At 33.3% G+C, this 21,186-nt stretch overlaps 2 protein-coding genes across 2 annotated transcripts in view; both read left to right on the forward strand.

Annotated features, from left to right (window-relative positions):
• The window catches only part of LOC132740811 (uncharacterized), a 52,402-nt gene extending 32,124 nt beyond the window's left edge, over positions 1 to 20,278 (forward strand). The window contains exons 19-21 of the mRNA XM_060728813.1: positions 5,641 to 5,776; positions 7,385 to 7,534; positions 20,244 to 20,278. Of these exons, the coding sequence (XP_060584796.1) occupies positions 5,641 to 5,776; positions 7,385 to 7,456 (208 nt within the window). The 3' untranslated portion in view covers positions 7,457 to 7,534; positions 20,244 to 20,278. The remainder of the gene's footprint in view (positions 1 to 5,640; positions 5,777 to 7,384; positions 7,535 to 20,243) is intronic.
• On the forward strand, positions 7,559 to 18,625 carry LOC132740808 (uncharacterized). The gene is made up of 2 exons (XM_060728811.1): positions 7,559 to 10,036; positions 10,440 to 18,625. Exon 2 carries the CDS (start codon positions 11,585 to 11,587, stop codon positions 18,623 to 18,625), a length of 7,041 nt encoding a protein of 2,346 aa, XP_060584794.1. The 5' UTR covers positions 7,559 to 10,036; positions 10,440 to 11,584.
• Positions 20,279 to 21,186: the final 908 nt, after the last annotated feature.

Genomic DNA, 21,186 nt, shown 5'->3' on the forward strand with positions numbered 1-21,186 from the left:
ATATTTGGCATGGAGGTTAGTCATGACCATAAGATGAGCTCTATTGATTTTGAGGTCACTGAATCAAAGGTCAAGGTAACATGGGCCTTGACTTCAAAAAGCTTGTCCTTGACTAGAAAAATGACCCCTTTTGATTTCTAGGTGACTGCGTCAAAGGTCAATGTCACAAGGGCTTTTACTACTATAAGATTGTCTGCTCAAATGCTTAAGAATGCCTGTCCACAGTGTATTGATTTGACATTTTCACATTTGAAGCATATAATTATGTTCTCATTTATTCATCATAAAGTACCCCCAGGCAAAGCTGCATGAATGGGGGGTGGGGTATTCAAGTCAAGCAATGGCAGTTTCAGTTTTGAGGTCAGTAGGTCAAAGGTAAAGGTCACTTTGATCTTTGCCACTAAAAAAACATGTAGCCTTAGTGCAGTAGTCTTCGTACGTGCAGTAGTCCTCCGATTACACAATAAACACCGTTTGTTATGTCATACATTAAAATTTGAGAAATAAACTATACATGGATGTTGACAACTGCCATTTCCGTTTGTTATTTGTTATTTTCACAAACATCCGGTTTTTCACGTTAGCGTAAAAAAGTAAATAAAGAACATCGCTGGCTTAGTCTCCGTACATCACATGAAAATAAACAACTGGTAAAATCTTATTCTACGTAAAATATTTATACAATTTATATCAAAAGGTGAAAATTATTCTTAATTATTATTTATTATTCTGAATTTGCATTTGTTTGTAAACAATTATTTTAGACTGGGGTTCCATGCAGTGTTGCAAACGAGGTAAACTAAGATGCAATGAATAACTTCTCCTGTTTCTTTTTTTAAATGGGGTATCAATCCACTAAATTTTATCATGATGCTAATTTCATATTTTCTCTAGTAAAAAAGTCTGCATAAGTGACTAAATAAAAGAGTAAAGATCACTTAAATAAAACTATTGATCACTTAAATAAAACTATCATTTATAATAAAAGTATTTACAAAACCAAATTATTTTTTTTTACCAAAAGATAAAGATTATTCATTTGTAAACATTGCAATTAAAGTACAAACATTTTGTTTATCATTTAACAGATGATTACTGTTCACTGAAGACATGGGGCCTGAAAAATATACTAAAGATGAATTTACTAAAGCCTTAAGACAAATTAGAAATGAATGCTCAATTTCAAGTGTTTCAAAATCAACTGGTATCCCAAAGCAAACTTTATATGACCATTCCAAAGGCAAATACAACAACAAAATCACACAAATGTGTCTAGATAAAGCATTGACTGAAATTGAAGAGAAAGCTTTAGTAAACTATTTTTTGTATATGTCTGACAGGGGCTATCCCTTGACTAGAAGTATGATAAGGGCTTTTACAAGGGCAATTATAAAAAAAAGTCTGGTAGAGGTACTAAAATTAACATGCTTAATGGTCCCTCCCATGAATGGATAAGAAAATTTCTAAGAAGACATCCAGAATTGTCAGAAAGGCACCCGATGTTATAGACAGAGATAGGGCACATGTCACAAAGAAATAAGTGAATGCTTTAATAATCTTTAGATAAAGTTCTTACATCAAAAAATCTTCATGATAAGCATCAATGCATATTCAATTGTGATGAAAGTGGCTTCAGTGCTAGAGAAAAATTTAGAGGCAAAAAGGCAAGCATTCATACCAGTAAGTAGTCAAATTTACAGGTCATACAACGGTTCATCTGGCAATATATGTTGCAGGTAAAGTCATTCCACCTTGCATTATATATGAGAAAATGCGAATTTGCTCCTAAAGAATACGGACTATCTGCAACTCAGAATGGTTATATCATCATGAAATTGTTCATCGAGTGGTTCCGGGACATATTTGTACCCAACTGTGGGTCACAACCTCCAGTTCTTCTAACAATGGACAATCATGCATCACACTTTTGTCCTGATTTGGTAGATCGTGCTATAGAGGAAGGTAATGAACTTTTGTATTTGCCTCCTCATGCTACTCACTTGCTACAACCTCTGGGTAAAGGATTCTTTCATCTTCTAAAACAATAGATGACAGAATCAGCTATGTCAGTTGGCTATGCTGGACCCCGTGTAGTTCCTAGAAATAAATTTGCAAGTCTTCTTTACCATGGGATTAACCGCATTTCACCTCGTGATATCACGTCAGCATTTCACAAGACTGGCATGTTCCCTTTAAATCCAAATTAGGTGTCAAACCCTATTGAACTTGCATTAAACATTTCTAGCAGTGGTGAAAATTTCATTGCAAGAAGATGAATCTTGTCAAGAATGTGGAGGACATTCTGTTACAAATCGTCTTGATAAATTAGGTATTGTACCTGCAGATTTGGCACATATCCTTGTTGAACCTCCACTTGTCAACCCTAAACAAAAAAGAAAAAGAATTGAAGGAGCAAGGTGGATCACAGATGCAGACCTGAACCTCAACAACAGCTGAAATACATATGGAGACAAACTGCGACTGTGACTACGCTGATGCTGGTATTGACTGTTCAATATGCAAATTAAGTGACAGGGGCTTTTGGGTAGTATGTGACAACATCATATGTGAAAGGTGGTTCCACTATGAATGTTTGCCTTGTAGTCAACAAACTTTTGTTGACTTGAGTCTGCTTACAAAGGATGGATGGCTTTGTGAAAGGAAGAATAACTGCAGGTATTAAAACTTTAAAGGAAACACAACAAAAACATAAAAACAAACACAGTGACTTGTTTGATTGTTTTATTCAGTGACAGAAATATAAAATGTAAACTCTAGTACATGTAGTATTCACAATATTCATTTTGTTTAACAATTGTATACATGCAGTTACAAAATTTACTAACCCTTTGTGTTGTTAAGCACTTCCACAGGAAAAAATAGTGTTCTGTACTGTAAGAATTTGAGTGAAACTATTCACTACCTGTTGTTGTTGTCTTAATACCCCAAAATAGAAGAAACTGATGCGCACACTATTTGAATTTGTGATATTTTAGTTCTGGCTTCCAAAACTTTATAAGCCGCTTTTAAATGTTTTGTTTTTCATCTGATGCGGCATTAAAGTTTTGGATTACACCCGTTACGAAACCTAACAAGAATAACATAAGTTGATTGAATCTTATTTTCACTTGCAAATACCTTTGCCCCAATCAATTCCTTTGCATTGCTACAACCTTTGGATAAAGGATGTCGTTCTATACCATTTAAAGTATCAAAATATTAATACCGTCATGTAACTGTAAAACATCAATAACGCCGACTACAGTCGGCCATGACATTTAGGAGCTACGCGAGACATCGTATGACGTCATTCGCGGGAACCGATTTAAGTAGAGTTGTGTACTATATTTAGAACATCTTTGTTAACATGATTTCAATATTTATAATATTCAAGATAATGTTGTTATTTATTATTTAATTTTTTAGTATTAAATATGATTATATTGAATACAAAAGTCAGTGGTCACCTTTTTCAATATCTTGAAAAAAATAATTCATAAAAAAAGTTAGAAGCACATGGGTTCGTAAAGGTCAATCTCGTAATCACGTGGTCAAACATTTTGGCAATATGGCGGTCAAGTGCTGAAGTTTTTACCTGGTAGTTTACGTTCGTAATAAGATTTTTATTTGTCCACCCTTGGCTTATCAACAGGTTATATAAAGTTTTATCAAGGTATGCTTCACTTTACTTCATGGCATGTTCGAAGAATGAATACGAGCGTGTCAGATTCCTGGCACGATTATTGGTGGTCTGTCTTCAGCGTTCACTTCATGTCATAGTATATAAACGGGTACGCTGAAGACCTTAAGCTAGTGATATTTAATCAGTTTAGATATTTAGTGATTTCGGTTTAGTTTAAGAAAATTATGCAGTCCAATGAGATCAAAATCGGTGTCACATAGCCATGGACATACGTGTGGAGGGCCCGTGTCATCTTCGGGTGTGTCCTCAAATAAGAAGCTACAAAGTATAAAACATGGTAAGTTCCATGATAATCAAACATAAGGGTATAATAAAGTCCCTTGGAAAAGACTCGACCTTTGTCGGTTTTCAATAAAATAACGTGCTTCTTTGAATAAACAAAATGTCCACTATAGTACACCATACATTCCGTGGAACAAAAATTAAATCACATCCGCATAATACTGCGTTGCAAATATATTCAAATATACGCCACATAATAACCACCAATAAATAAACGTCTTCCAAAATCATGCCACTGAAGATCCTTCTCTAGAGATACGTTAGTTTTGATACGTTGTATTTACTTATAACAAAAAACTGATGATAAATGAAATGAAGTAAGATGATAACGTAAATTAAATTGATTGAAACAAATCATTACGATACTGCAGCATTTTGCATAAAGTTGCACAAATACGGTAGAACCATAATAAATTATTTATGAATAATATATATATATCTATAAAATATTCACGGCTCCTATACAATTACAATATAATTAAAACTTCAATTAACATACATCAATTAACATGTCTCGGTATAAATTTGCAATAGCGAAACACTAGAATAAAAAGAGCTTTTAAAATTTAATCTGCAAAAATTCAAAAAATTTAGAAAACAATTAATTACTGCCAAATAACTAAACCTGAATCAAATAAACTATAATTCTAAATAGAAAATAGTATTTTACGAAATAGCAAAAATTTATGAAACAAAATCACTAGAAAATTAAATTTACCTTGTACAAGCTGTAATTTTATGACAAATATAATTTGTCTGTCACCGTCATAGTGACCTGTATAACGTCCAGTGCATTGCAATATGTCACTTAAAATTTAGTCATTATATAGCAAACTACTGAGTACTGAGCGGGAAAACGGATCGTGCAAAACATGAAAAATCGATTTGCACGAAATAAAGCTGGGACGGCGGGAAAAATAGTTATGTGAAATAAAGGCCCGTCCTTCAAATACAGACATAATACATATATCTGGTTCATAAAACAAAAATGTAACTTTCTTATTACTGAAAGGATTTTTGTGAAATAAACGGCAAAATGTTTAAATTGATACATTGTGAAATAAACGGCAAAATGTTTAAATTGATACATGGAAATTTATGCAAACCATAAAAATACTCTGAATAATAATTTCACCCGAAAACTCTAAATTGAACAAAAGATGATGCAATCTCACATCAATGAATATAGAGTAAAAATGAGGTTCGGCGTGAAAATATAATGCAAGATTTTACAAACGTACTTTCACTTTGTGACAATCGGGTGTACGAGGACTACTTCACTTAGGTCTAAAATTGTGTATAGTGAGTGCACTTGTATTAAAGTGTTCTATAAAACGGATACATCTATGGAATCGGTTATTTCTTGTTTCAAAAATTAAGGGGTACCCCTATGTTGATTTTAAAAAAGGTACGTTCCCTTACATGCGTTCCTGTATATTTTTCACCGTGCCATGTCTAATAAATTTGTCCGAGGACTACTGCACTGGGGCTAGAATACATAAATTTGCAATGCACTGGCTAACTACCCTCAGATTTGGCAGGGAGGTTGTCCTTAACCTCTAAATGACCACTGTTGATTTTGACAAAGCACTATGCGTGGGTATTCACGCCATGACAGTGGCAGTTCTAGTTAAATTTTATCATTATTATGACAGGACAGGGGCTGAGAAAAGTGGGCTATTTTGTGTTGTATCAACTTTGTTGGAGAAAACACAAATTGACCAGGAAGTGAGTGTCGCAAACACCGTACGACAAATAAAATATAGACGAAGCATGGCCATACCGAACAAAGTAGGTGAAATTTCTGTAACATCTTTGAATTTAGCAGATAAAATATTTCGCTTTTATAGTATAATTTACCGGGTATGTTTGTGAAGGATTACAGACCCTAATGGTCACTGATAAGAATAAGTTTTTCATAACTTTTTTCTTACGTAGATAGTAAGGGGCGTCCGTGGCCGAGTGGTTAAGGTCGTTGACCTCAAACCACTTGCCCCTCACCGCTCTGGGTTCGAATCCCGACAGGGACTTTGGATTCTCTCATGTGAGGAAGCTATCCAGCTAGCTTACGGAACGTCGGTGGTTCTACTCAGGTGCCGGTTCGTGCCTGATATAATGCACGGAAGGGCACCTGAGGTCTTCCTCCACCAGTAAAGCTGGAACGTCGCCAAATGACCTATACTGTGTCGGTGTGACGTAAAACCCAATCAAACAAACAAACAAAACCTTAAAAGTATAGGACATTTATTTTACAAGTATTAGAAAAATTCACCATCCGATTTTTTATCATTAATTTTTTTATTGCCACACCCCATCTTTGATTTTTTGCTCAAATTTCAATCACCCTGGCATATTTAGAGAAAATATTTTTGCATATGAAACATGTTTCTTTGTAGAAAATATATATGTCTTTGTTTTCATTTTTGACCTATACACTATACAAAGTGACTGCAAGTAACATTTACATTTTCCTCATCTTTAAGATCCTGTAACACAATTTTTTATGGTTTTATATCATAAATATGATGCTCAAATTAAGATTTATTAATTTTGTAAGTTCCAAAAGCATTATTTCTAAGATATTACCGAATTTAACATTTCATGTAAATAAAGGGAGGTAATAATAAAAAAGTTATTTTCTATAAAGACTAGGTCAAATTTTTCAATAAGAAATGAATGTATATATTTTAATTATTGCATATAATATTTACAAATATTTAAAGTGCATATTTTACATATTCTTCGATGTTTGAAAATGGTTTTATCAGCATAATTATATACATATATTTAATTTCATTTAAGTGTGGTATACAACCTCAATTACAACATACAGGATCTTTAAAACAAATGCGGTCAAATGAACTCCCCCTTTTCACAGGCTAAAAAAAAAGACATATCTTTTCCAACAACTAGAACCAGTTTTTGTATGTAGGAAATCTAATAAAACTTAAATCAAAAATATCTTCAGATAGTTTGTTTGTTTGTTTTTGTTGGGTGGTAATATGGTGACTTCCCAACTTAGCTGGTAGAAAGAGACCTCTGGTGCCCCTTTTGTGCAATATTTCAGGAACGAACGGGCACCTGTGTAGAACAACCGACTAGCTAGCTGGATAGCTTCCTAATATGAAAGAATCCAAAGTCCCTGGCATGACTCGAATCCACAGCGGTGAGGGGCTCTGTGAAATTATGTGTGTTATGACTCAATATAAAATATGTAATAAAGGAATGCTTTCAAATGTTTCATCTAGTAAGACTATATACAATTTAAGTATAATAAGAGGAAAATAACAAGTCATGGTCAATTCTGGTATAATCATTCAGAGATTGTTCTGATTTATTAGTTTAAAACATATTTTGTCACATATTACGAATTGTTTAAAACGTATTGATATATTTCAGGAGCAGTATATTTTCTGTCATCAATGTGTGAATGAATATCTTCAATCATTTGATACATACTCCGGAACATAGTGATTCGACATCTCGAACATTTTATGAATGCTCGAACTTGAACTAGATAGCATGCCTTTTAAACGCGGCTTGCTGTTTTTAGCTCGACTATTCGCAGAATAATCGAGCTAATGCAGTCACCCATTTGTCGGCGTCGGCGTCGGCGTCGGCGTCGGCGTCGGCGTCCCTTTGGTTAAGTTTTTGTATGTAAGCTGGTATCTCCATAACTACTGAAGGGAATGGATTGAAACTTCACACACTTGTTCTCTGTGATTATCTAAGATGATTGGCACAAGTCCCATAACTCTGATTTGCTTTTTTTCATAATTATGCCCCTTTTTCGACTTAGAAATTCTTGGTTAAGTTTTTGTATGTAAGCTGGTATCTCCATAACTACTGAAGGGATTGGATTGAAACTTCACATACTTGTTCTCTGTGATTATCTAAGATGATTGGCACAAGTCCCATAACTCTGATTTGCTTCTTTTCATAATTATGCCCCTTTTTCGACTTAGAAATTCTTGGTTAAGTTTTTGTATGTAAGCTGGTATCTCCATAACTACTGAAGGGAATGGATTGAAACTTCACACACTTGTTCTCTGTGATTATCTAAGATGATTGGCACAAGTCCCATAACTCTGATTTGCTTTTTTTCATAATTATGCCCCTTTTTCGACTTAGAAATTCTTGGTTAAGTTTTTGTATGTAAGCTGGTATCTCCATAACTACTGAAGGATTGGATTGAAACTTCACATACTTGTTCTCTGTGATTATCTAAGATGATTGGCACAAGTCCCATAACTCTGATTTGCTTCTTTTCATAATTATGCCCCTTTTTCGACTTAGAAATTCTTGGTTAAGTTTTTGTATGTAAGCTGGTATCTCCATAACTACTGAAGGGAATGGATTGAAACTTCACACACTTGTTCTCTGTGTTTATCTAAGATGATTGGCACAAGTCCCATAACTCTGATTTGCTTTTTTTTCATAATTATGCCCCTTTTTCGACTTAGAAATTCTTGGTTAAGTTTTTGTATGTAAGCTGGTATCTCCATAACTACTGAAGGGAATGGATTGAAACTTCACACACTTGTTCTCTGTGATTATCTAAGATGATTGGCGCAAGTCCCATAACTCTGGATTGCTTTATTTCATAATTATACCCCTTTTTCGACTTAGAAATTCTTGGTTAAGTTTTTGTATGTAAGCTGGTATCTCCATAACTACTGAAGGGAATGGATTGAAACTTCACACACTTGTTCTCTATGATTATCTAAGATGATTGGCACAAGTCCCATAACTATAATTTGCTTTTTTTCATAATTATGCCCTTTTTTCGACTTAGAAATTCTTGGTTAAGTTTTTGTATGTAAGCTGGTATCTCCATAACTACTGAAGGGAATTGATTGAAAGTTCACACACTTGTTCTCTGTGATTATCTAAGATGATTGGCACAAGTCCCATGTCTCTGATTTGCTTTTTTACATAATTATGCCCCTTTTTTGACTTAGAAATTCTTGGTAAAGTTTTTGCGTGTAAGCTGGTATCTCCATAACTACTGAAGGGAATGAATTGAAACTTCACACACTTGTTCTCTGTGATTATCTAAGATGATTGGCACAAGTCGCATTACTCTGATTTGCTTTTTTGCATAATTATGTCCCTTTTGATAACAAGTGAATTACACTTTGACCTAGTTACCTACTTTTTTGTGTTTAAAGATACTGCTTGAATTTTGGAACATATGCTTCGTTTTAGATAGTTGTAGTAGAACTTAACGTTTACTAATACTCAGAGCCGGAATTAACCATATGTCCCTGACTATCGGTATCTTAGTTGGTCAGCAGTAGAAGCCACATCGGGATTTTCTTTTATGCTGTACAACAATGTGCAGTAGTTGCTGCACTTGACTTGATCTTTACCTGCCGTGTGCCTTCTCTGTGACTTACGGTTGTTTTTAATATGAAAATGATACATTGTTCAGGTGAGTGTTTACAATTATTTACATACTGCAATGAAATCAGTTTAATTAAATAGATTTGTTTTCCCTTTTTTTCCTTCTTTACCTTTTTTATATCAGTTCAGGCTATGGCAATATGCAACAAATTTCCACTGTAGGCATAACTAAATTATCAGTGGCAGTATGTTTCTTGTTGAAAGAGACTTGTCACACCTCTTGCCTCCATAGTGACATAATAAAGAAGTATTATTATTATACTTCTAATTTATTTCCATTTTCTTAAAGTGATCTTTTTCTATTTTAGATTTAATTAAAAATGGAAGACAAAAAAATTATAAATAGCATTGCTGACATGGAACTCCAAATGTTAGGCATAGCCTATAAATTGAAACAAAATGAAAATATAAGTGAAGCTACGTCAGCAATCGAAGTATTGGCTAGGAAATGCAAGGGAGCTGCTATGACCATGACTATTCGAAATGATGCTGCTCTACAAGAATTGGACAGGCTTAGAAATGACAATAAAATTTTGAAAGGCAAACTTGATCATGCTGTTAAAGATAAAGCCAAAGCATTAGGTGAATCTGGGTCACTCCAGTTTAAAGTTGTGCGTTTAGAAAGTGAAATTTTAAAACTGAAAGGTAAAATCAATTATTTGTTCAAGAAAAATATTAATATTTTATCTGTACAACTATTTAATCCAAAAAAACAGAATGAGGATGATTTATCGCATAATTTCTGGCTATGATAGTAATTATATTTGAATATACGAATCAGCGCAAATGTTTTGCAACTTGAACAATCAATAATTAATAATAAGAAACAAAAACATATATAATTCATGATAAAAACAAGACACATAGCATATTTTAAATTCTATATGTTTTATCCAATTCCATGTACGTTATAACCTCAACTAAGAATTTTTGTCACCTAAAAAGGAAGTATTTCATCTTTTTGTACAAAGCAAGAAACAGCCATTCTACGAATATTTTAAACTTTTTATTTACTCACCCACTAATTAACTTGTATCTCTGTTTAAAGAGAGTGAAAAGAATCTTCAGCAGGAAATGGAAATGAAGGTGTCACAAGATATTATATGGGGAGACACAGATGAAGATGAGGAGGGACTGGCCACTTCAGGCAAAGACCAGCCAAACACTATAATTAAGGACTGTAATGAAAATGAGATTACAGAAGAACCATCCTTCAAGAAACAAAAAAAATAGAACATTGAAATACATTAGACACTAATTATTTCACAAGGATATCAATTCAAAAATTTACCTTTTTTACATCTCTGTGTAGACTGATGTTTGTTATTACACACATATGAATATATATATATATACTATTGATAGATGTTAAGATTCCATTTCTCCATTGTCTATTCAATCATCTTGTTTCATATAAATTGACAATGATATTCATGAAAATAAATAAATTTCAGATGTTTTTTTGTGGGCAAGTACGTAAGTAAGTTGAATTATTAAAGGTGCTGGACTATAAAAACCAAAATACATTCCCCCCAAAACAGTGCAGCTTATTTAAAGCTTTCAAACTTACGCCATCCACATTTAGATACTTATAAAAAGTAATGTATACATGTATATACAAAATTGTCAAAATTGCTTTCCATATGACTGTATTTTGGTTCATTGTTTCTGTTTTTTTTCACAAATTTATGAAGGTAATTCTCACAAAATAATGATTTGATATGATACCTGTTCGGGAGATGAACTTACATAACCAGTATCTTCATGCAAGCAGTATTTAATTGCAGTTTATTGTATTTTTTAATCCTGTTCAAATACTACTGCCACTGTTCAGAATTATTCACATATAATAGATTTTGTTTCAGATAGCCAATTAGCTCAGTCCATTGAGCAGCCGCACCTCTACACTAACAACTCATTTTTCTTTCCATGTTACATACTCGTATGCTACCAGACATAAAATCTTGATCCTTTATCCAGTAAACATTGTAAAGTTTGGTTTAAGTGCAGTAAAATAATGGTCTTATTCTATTTCAGTAAAGTATTTCAAAGTTTGTAAATTTTTGTAAAATAGATAAAGTTCAAATCATTTTAACAATACTATATCTTCTGTTAGTGAGTGCCTTAAAATTATTTTCAGGTGCTGGTCATTACCTTCTTTCAAATAAAGGAGCGCATGCATATTATGGCAACATGACACAATTCTGTGAACGATGTGGGAAAACATTCAAGACAGTTAAAAACCTTGAAAAACATGTCTGTAATATGTGTTCAATATGTGGGATGGTTTTCACAAGACGAGAAAATCTCAACAAACATGTGTGTGAAAGAAAAACCTTTCAGTGTAATCTATGTAAAAAGTCGTACAAAACTCAGCATACGTTTAAACACCACAAGTGCTGTTACTGTGATTTATGTAAGCATTCTTTCTCTTCATATCAGAAGAAGACTGCACATTGTTGCAAAAATGTGTCTGATACAATAGATGTGCCAGCTTCATCTAAAATCAATGAACAGAACAGTTCAAAATGTTTCCAACCACATGCTTCATTCCAGCAGACAGAAAGTACATCAACTACACGCATAAAATACAATGATTTGAAACCAGTAACATCTTTGAATCTTCATGCTAAAAAGTCATGCTGTCAAACTTTAACTGAAACATCTGTAGAAAGACAGAAACAATATTATCAACCTGTGCGGTCTTTGTGGCAAAAAAAACAATGTGATGATTTAAACATTCATGGTAAAATAGTGTTTGGAGCAGATGTAATTGTGAAAGAACTACAAAAACCATGTTCATTCAAAAACATAAAGGGGGATGGAAACTGTTTCTTTCGCTGCATTTCATATGTTGTCACAGGCAGTGAAGAGAACTATCATTATTTTAGGATGGCTATCGTTTCACATATTAAAAAACACCCGCACATGTTCAAAATGTTAATGAGTAATAACATATCGGTGTTCTACTACATACAGAAGTCAAAAATGGACCAAGATAAAGTGTGGGCAACTCAGGTAGAAATATTTGCTGCTGCTCATTTCCTCAAAACATCTATTTATATTTATACACAAACTGATGTGTCAGGCAGATTTCAGTGGTTGCAACATTCACCAAATTTTATTGATAGAAATTGTCTTCAAACTACTCAACACATTTATATAAACCACAGAAATAGAAACCACTATGAAGTAATATTGGATGTACAGAATATTCAGTCTGACATTCCAGAATCTTTTAATTGTAACAAACAAGTATTGCATGAAATTCAAAATCAGATAAATTTGACTTTTGAAAAAACAAAATATGAAAAAACTACTGTTAATAGAAAAACAGAGAAACCTGTTTCTACTATACAATTAGAACAAAATGAAGAAGAGGAAGAAGGTTCCTATAACAGAAAAAAAGCATATGAAAGGATAAAGAAAAGAGAGTGGAGAAAAAATGAAGAAAATAGGACTCTTGAAAATGAAAAAAAACGTTTGAATACAAAAAATAGAGAGAAGGAAAAAAATATCAAGAAACAAAAAAGATTGGATCAAGATGTTAAAGATAAAGAAAATGAGAATAAACGTTTGAATGTGCAGAGCAGAGAAGTTGAAAAAAATATCAAGAAACAAAAAAGACTGGATCAAGGTGTTAAAGATAAAGAAAATGAGAGCAAACGTTTGAATTTGCAGAGCAGAGAAGTTGAAAAAAATATCAAGAAACGAAAAAGACTGGATCATGATGTTAAAGATAAAGAAAATGAGAATAAACGTTCGAATGTGCAGAGCAGAGAAGTTGAAAAAAATATCAAGAAACGAAAAAGACTGGATCATGATGTTAAAGATAAAGAAAATGAGACTAAACGTTTGAATGTGCAGAGCAGAGAAGTTGAAAAAAATATCAAGAAACTTAAAAGACTAGATCAAGATGTTAAAGATAAAGAAAATGAAAGAAAAAGACAAAACATTGATAACAGGTACAGGGAAAAAGAGCATAAACAGATTAGAAGAAGTGACATGAATTGCAGAAATGAAGATAGAGAAAGGGTGCAAAAAAAAACAACATCACTATCTCTAGAAAATCTTATTGAATCATTTCATTCATCTGTAGAGACAGGCCCATTATATGTATGTACTTGCTGTGATCAGCTTTGGTACCGTGAAAGTGTACGACTCAAATACAATATAAATATTCAAGATGAAGAGCTAAACAAAAAGATTTTTACAGGGTTTAAAAGTGCTGAAGGAAAAGAATGGATTTGTTTTACCTGTTTTTCGTATGCAAAAAGGCAAAAATTACCTCCACTGTCAAAATGTAATAATCAATTCCCATCGAAGCCATCAGTTTTAGATCTTACAAACCTAGAGGAGCGCCTCATCTCTCCTAGAATTCCTTTCATGCAGTTACATGAATTACCAAGAGGCGGCCAGATTAGTTTATATGGAAACGTTGTCAATGTTCCGGCAAATGTAAACACTACAGTTACCCATCTTCCTAGGAATTGTGCTGAAAATGATACTATTGCTTTGAAATTGAAGAGAAGGTTGTCAAATGAACATTATGTTCTCTTCCAAAACATTCGCCCTGAAAAAGTGAGACAAGCTCTTTCTTATCTTGTTGACCACAGTCTTTTGTATAAGGAAGAAGGTATTACAGTAGACGATAACTGGGATGTACCTACTTTGGACAAACATGATCTTGCAATTGAAAAAGAGGAAGTTAAAGATGATTGGGATGAAACAGCTACATTTGAACAACCACCTGGATCTTTAGACACATTGATGCAACCAATAGATCCTTTTTTGGAACAATCTTCTGAAGTTTTCTCATTTGCCCCTGCAGAAGGAAATCATCCTTTAAGTATTTTTATTGACAAACACTCAGAAGAGTTGTCTTTCCCAACTATATTTTGTGGTGAGAAAAGATTAGAAAATAACATCAGCTATGCAGAAATTTGTAAATCAGAACTGAGACGATTAGATCGAAGAGTGGCAGGACATGTACCAAACTTATTCTTCAAACATAAAAAGCTTCAAGCAAAACACATAAATGATAAATCAAATTTAATATTAAGGAAAGTAAAGGGTGGCCATAAAAAAACTGCAGCAGAACTTAAATCTCCAGAAAATGTTATGAAGTTATGCAGATTAGATGAGGGTTACAAGATTTTCAAAGATTTAAGAGGATCACCTCCATACTGGGAAAAAACAAAAAAAGACTTGTTTGCCATGCTCAGAGTCTTAGGAATACCTACCTGGTTTATGTCATTTTCATCAGCAGAAACAAGATGGATACATTTACTCAAAATACTTTCCCAGACAGTCAATGGAAAAGTATTATCTTCAGAAGAAATTTCAAATCTTACATTCTTTCAAAAATCTGAAATGATAAGAAAAGATCCTGTAACATGTGCAAGACATTTCCAGCATCAGGTCAAAAGACTTCTCAACACTGTTCTTCTCAGCTCATTAAACCCAATAGGACAGGTAACAGATTATTTCTATAAGGTTGAATTTCAAATGAGAGGATCTCCCCACATTCATATGCTGGTATGGATTGATAATGCTCCAAAATTAGAGGAAGGTGGAGAAAATACAAAAGCTGTGGAAGAATTTGTTGATGAATATGTGTCCTGTAAAAGAGATTCAACATTGGACTTATTACTTCCAGTTCAAGAGCACAATCACAGTAGAACATGCAAGAAAAAGGGACAATGTATTTGCCGGTTTAACTTTCCTATACCCCCAATGCGAGAAACATGTATTCTAGAGCCATTGGATGATGCTGTAGGCACAGAAGAAAGACAAGTTTGCAAACTAAATTGGCAGAAAATTGAGAAGAAATTAGATGATTTCAGAAAAGAAACAGTTCAGACCATGTCATTTGATGAATTCTTACAAGCCTTAGAATTGACTGATGACAGCTATATTAATGCAGTCCGTTCAACTTTGAATGCAAAAAGGATATTCTTGAAGAGAGATGTTCATGAAACCAGACTCAATGCCTATAATAGAACTTTACTACAATGCTGGAGAGCAAATATAGATATTCAATTCGTTTTAGATGCATATGCTTGTGCAGTATATATTGTTACATACATCTCCAAGTCACAACGTGGTATGTCAAACCTGTTATACCATGCAGTTCAAGAGGCTAGAGATGGAAATAACAGTCTCAGTAAACAGGTACGCTCAGTTGGCCACAAGTTTCTCAATCATGTTGAAGTATCTGCACAAGAAGCAGTATATTTCATTTTACAGATGCCACTGAAACAATCATCCAGAGATGTAGTATTTGTAAACACATCTCCACCTGAAGAAAGAGTGATTATGTTAAAAAGTCTTCATATAATAAAGAACATGCCTAGTGATTCCACTGACATTGAAACCAAAAGTATCCTTACGAGGTATTCGGAAAGACCAAAAGACCTGGAAAATGTGTGCTTAGCAGACTTCTGTTCACAGTACAAAATTGTATACAAGAGAAAGGGAAATCCTAAAGTACAGTTTGATGTTAATGTTGATGATGACAACCATGAAGAAGATGATGATGATGCTGATGATGACATCTTTGGGGATCATTCCAATGGTTCTACTTATAAGCTAGCAGACGGAAATATTCTGAAAAAAAGAAAGAGATCTGTGATCATACGTTATGTCAGATATCAACAGTCACTTGATCAAGAAAACTACTTTCGGGAAATTTTACTTCTATTTCATCCTTGGAGACAGGAAAGTTTGATGATGGGAGACAGCGATTCTTACACAAATCGCTACTTTTCCATACAGAAAAACTGTGAGATTGAAACAAAGATGAAAGAGTATAACCATAACTCTGTAGAAATAGATAAAGCTATGGAAGATGCAATCAGTTTGGTGAGAGAACAACTGGCAGCAGGTTGGAACAAAATTGCACCACAGACACAGTCACTTGAGGAAGAAGATGAACTTGAAGGTGAAAAAGACAGTCATGAGTATGCATCTATAGCACCAACTGAGGAGGACATACAACAATATTCTGAATTCACCAGTAATACTTCTGTTTCTAAACTTGAAATCATCAGAAACATGGTTCCAGATGAAGAATACCACAAACAGTGCCAGTGTTTGAATACAGACCAAAGGAAATTTTTCCTGTATATTTTGAATCAGGTCAAGACATGTGAAAATCCTTTTTACATTTTCCTAAGTGGAGGGGCAGGAGTTGGAAAAACTGTTGTAGTAAGAACAATCTACCAAGCTCTCATAAGATGGTACAATTCAAAACCTGGATCAAATCCAGATGACACAAAGGTCTTGCTTTCGGCACCTACTGGTAAGGCGGCATACCTTATTAAAGGTAATACTCTACATTCCATTTTTGCAATACCAGCAAATCAGGGCTTTTCATACACACCTTTGGCAAGTGACAAACTGAATACATTAAGGTCTAAATTCTGCCAGTTGAAATTTTTAATTATTGATGAAGTGTCAATGGTTGGCAATCATATGTTTTCCTTTATAAATCAACGTCTGCAACAAATCATGGGAAGTTCACAGGTCTTTGGTGGTGTTTCCATATTAACAGTTGGGGATCTGTATCAGTTGAAACCAGTTTTTGATGGTTGGATTTTTGCAAACCTTCATGATGATTATGGACCATTAGCAACAAATCTGTGGAGAGAAAACTTTACAATGTATGAACTGACTAAAATTATGCGCCAAAGAGACTCAAAAGAATTTGCTGAACTACTCAATCGATTGAGGGAAAATAAACAAACAAAAGCAGATATAGAGCTATTGGAAAAAAGAACAATTGAAACTGATATTATTGATCCATCATATCCTATACAAGTACCACACATCTACCTGACACGTAAAATGGTTGAAACGCACAACATGCTTGTATGTGATAATCAAGGTGCAAAAAAGATTTCAAATCAATCTTTTGATGTTGTACTTGGAGATGTAACTCCTGAAGTTAAACAAAGGATTTTGTTAAAGATTCCCAATGACACGTCAAAAACAATGAATTTAAGTTCCAAAGTTGAGACTGCATTGGGTTTAAGAAATGAACTTTCATGTAATGTTGACATTGAAGATGGCATGGCCAATGGTGCTCCATGTATACTTACCGCAGTTGGTCCAATAGACAAGACTGGAAGATACAAACACATGTGGGTCCAATTTGAAAATGAAAATATGGGCAGTAAATGTAGACTTGAAAATAAGACATTGTACACTAAATTTATAAATCCGAAGTGGACACCTCTATTTAGAGTGAAGAGACTTTTTTCTGCAGGAAAGTACAAATCTGCAAAAGTTATGAGAGACCAATTTCCCATACGCTGTGCTGCTGCAAAGACATGTCATAGGTGTCAAGGTGACACAATGGAATGTTTAGTGGTAGATTTTTCTGGTAAAAAGTTTCCACATGCCCATTATGTTGGATTGTCAAGGGTGACACAACTTGAAAACCTTAGTATAAGGCATTTGAATATAAAAAACATAGCAGTTGACAAGTCTGTAGGGACAGAAATGAAAAGACTAAGAAGTTCACCCTTACTGATATCAGATCCACTCAACAGCAGCAACAACACTTTCAATATCTTGTACCAGAATGTAAGATCACTTAGAAAACACTTTCCAGACATTCTTTCCTGTGAGCACTACAACAATACAAATATCAACATTTTCTCAGAAACAAAACTTACAGATAAAGATGTTACAAACCAGTACAATATGACGGATTTCTACATGTACAGGTGTGACAGTCCAAAGAATAGAGCATATGGGTTAATGGTATATTCTAAAAATAAATTCAACAACAATACCATACATAAATATACACTACACAACTTCAGTTACATAGAAACAGTTTTGATGGATACACAGACAGGACTGCCAGACATTCCAGTTATATCTGTTGCTGGCTTGTATGTTTCCCCCAAGACAACTAAAGAAGATTTAAAACTTCATTTACATGAAATAATTGATGTCCTTAAAGAAAAAAGACAGCCATATGTTGTAATTGGTGACATGAATATTAATCTGCTCAACATTCAAGATCATTTTATTATGGACATTCTTCAATGCACTCAAATTATAAAAGAAGTGACAACAGATTACATATCACTTTTAGACCATATTTATATCAGTCAAGACCTTCAGTCATTAAAGTACAAATCAGGTGTGGTAGAGTCTTATTTCTCAGATCATAAAGCTGTCTATATATCACTGGAAAAATCTTCAGTAACTAAGTGTTAAATTTATTTGTTCATCATTGTAATTATTTGTGAACATAATTCTCCACCACAATACAGTGCTAAACAAACCAGTTTACCTAGTGCATCATATATCATATGTGTTATATAAAAATCTGGAAACAAAGTACTCCATTTTCAACACTTAATAGTGCTGGCATCAATGATCCTGAAGGACCAGAAAAACATAACAACACTGAAGTGAAGTACGGGGCAACTTTTTACACCTGCTACACAGCACTTGACACCTGCTGTTGTGAAGTATAAAAATCTGGAAACAAAGTGATCCCTCGAAAGCATTTATCCCTTCAAAATTACATGAAAATTGCAGAATTCAATATCATCTGAAAAAGGATTTCTTTTGAAAGCACGAAATGCAACTTGTGTTCTATATAGAGTGGAAAGTGAAAACTGCAACACCACCCATTTTTGGATCTATTGGAAAAAAAGTAGCACTTATGAATATTTCAGGTAAAATTCATATATTAATTTATAAGTTAATTAAAATGATATTGTTTCTTTTTCATACTTTTTGGTACAATTTTATCTATTCTTTATTAAACATTGCTTTACCCAATAAAACACCTTTGTGACAAGGTTTTGTGACTTTTTGCGACAATTTCATGTATATATGTCATATAGTCCAGCACTTTTATACTCAATAAAACAGTTTTAGACTCATTAAAACACCTTTGTGAGAAGCTTTTGTGACTGTTTATGACAATTTCATGTATTCATATAGTCCAGCATTTTTATACTTAATAAAACACCTTTGTTACAAAGATTTGTGACATTTTATGACAATTTCATGTATTCATATAGTCCAGCATTTTTATACTTAATAAATTACCTTTGTTACAAAGATTTGTGACATTTTGTGACAATTTCATGTATTCATATAGTCCAGCATTTTTATACTTAATAAAACACCTTTGTTACAAAGATTTGTGACATTTTGTGACAATTTCATGTATTCATATAGTCCAGCATTTTTATACTTAATAAATTACCTTTGTTACAAAGATTTGTGACATTTTGTGACAATTTCATGTATTCATATATTCCAGCATTTTTATACTTAATAAAACACCTTTGTTACAAAGATTTGTGACATTTTGTGACAATAAAACAACTTTGTGACACAAGTTTGTGACTTTTTGTGACAATTTTATTTGCTCATATAGTCCAACATTTCTATACTCAATGAAAGATTTGTGGCCAGGTTTTGATTCTTTTTATACATGTATAAATTTTATGTAATCATATAGTCCAGCATGTTATTTGGGGGTCATTAGGTCGGACAAAGGTTATTGTCACAGTGACCTTCAGTACATAATAGGTCACGGCTATCATAGTTGGCATATGTGTTTTACAAACAACCCTTGTTTGACATTTTTATGTATAATAATCTGCTTCCCTCAATAAAACATCTTTTTGACAAGGTTTTGAGCCTTTTTTTTGTGACAGTGATTTACTTGATAAAACATCTTAATAACAAACCTAATTGTACCTTTCTGGGATAATTTTATTTATTCATATAGGTAAGCATTATTATACTCAAGGAAACACCCTTGTGACAACTTTTCGAATAGTCGAGCGTTACTGTCCTCCGACAGTTCTTGTTGATAAATGATCCCGCACTTTTAATGATTTCCCGTTTAAAAAATTTTAAATATCCCAAATTTAAACCCCATTTTCAAAAAATGTTTTTTTAAAAACGGCACTTGAGAAAAACCCCTTTTTTTTCAATTTTTTTTGAAAACCAAGGAAAGCTTTTAGTTAGTTTTAAAACGAATTCTTATAATAAAACCCAAATTTTTATTACAACTGTTAATTGCAAAAAGGTACCAAAATTTTGAGATGTATTCATCTTCTCTTATAAAGTACTTAGTTATATTTGGATTGTTAAATTTTAATATGCTGGTTTGTAATTCTTTTTTGTTTGTTTGTTTTTTTGTGGGTTTTTTTGTGGGTTTTTTTGTGTTTGTGTTTTTTTGTTGTTTTTTTTGTTTTTTTTTTTTTTTTGGGGGGGGGGGGTTGAATAACATCAGAGTGTTGAAATTTGAAGTTCAATATAAGTATCTGTAAAGACTGACAATAATTTATTTATCAGAGTTTGAATTGGCGCCAGAAATAATTTCATGTTATTGTTATCCATATATCAAAGGTTTTTTTTTCCTTGTCGTTAAATGTCGCATCACTACCGTTTAATGTCGCATCACTACCGTTTAATGCCGCTGTATGTCCGGGATAGGTTTTAAAGTTGCTGCTACCACAGACGCTTGGGGGTCAGATCCTTATGATAGGAAGCATAATTGTTCACCGAATGGGTTAATGGGTATGCTTCAGCGGCAAATAATTTTTAATCATTTCGTCGGCTTAATTCTACAACCCCGTAACTCGATTTTTGGCAAAATTGAGATTTTTATATCATTTTTTTTCGTCTCCGTGAGCTCTTTACATTGAACATACTTATGTAGTTGTAGAACTAACATAAATATGTTTATTTCCAATTCCACAAACCCGTAACTCGCTTATTTACATCAAACTTTAATTCTACACTCC

Source organism: Ruditapes philippinarum, unplaced genomic scaffold (genome assembly GCF_026571515.1).
Source record: "Ruditapes philippinarum isolate M1 unplaced genomic scaffold, ASM2657151v2 ctg2944_1_1_1_1, whole genome shotgun sequence".
NCBI lineage: Eukaryota > Metazoa > Mollusca > Bivalvia > Venerida > Veneridae > Ruditapes > Ruditapes philippinarum.

Bases quoted from the DNA above. Each gene is read 5' to 3' on its own strand.
- LOC132740808 (XM_060728811.1), top strand. From the start codon at position 11,585: ATGACACAATTCTGTGAACGATGTGGGAAAACATTCAAGACAGTTAAA.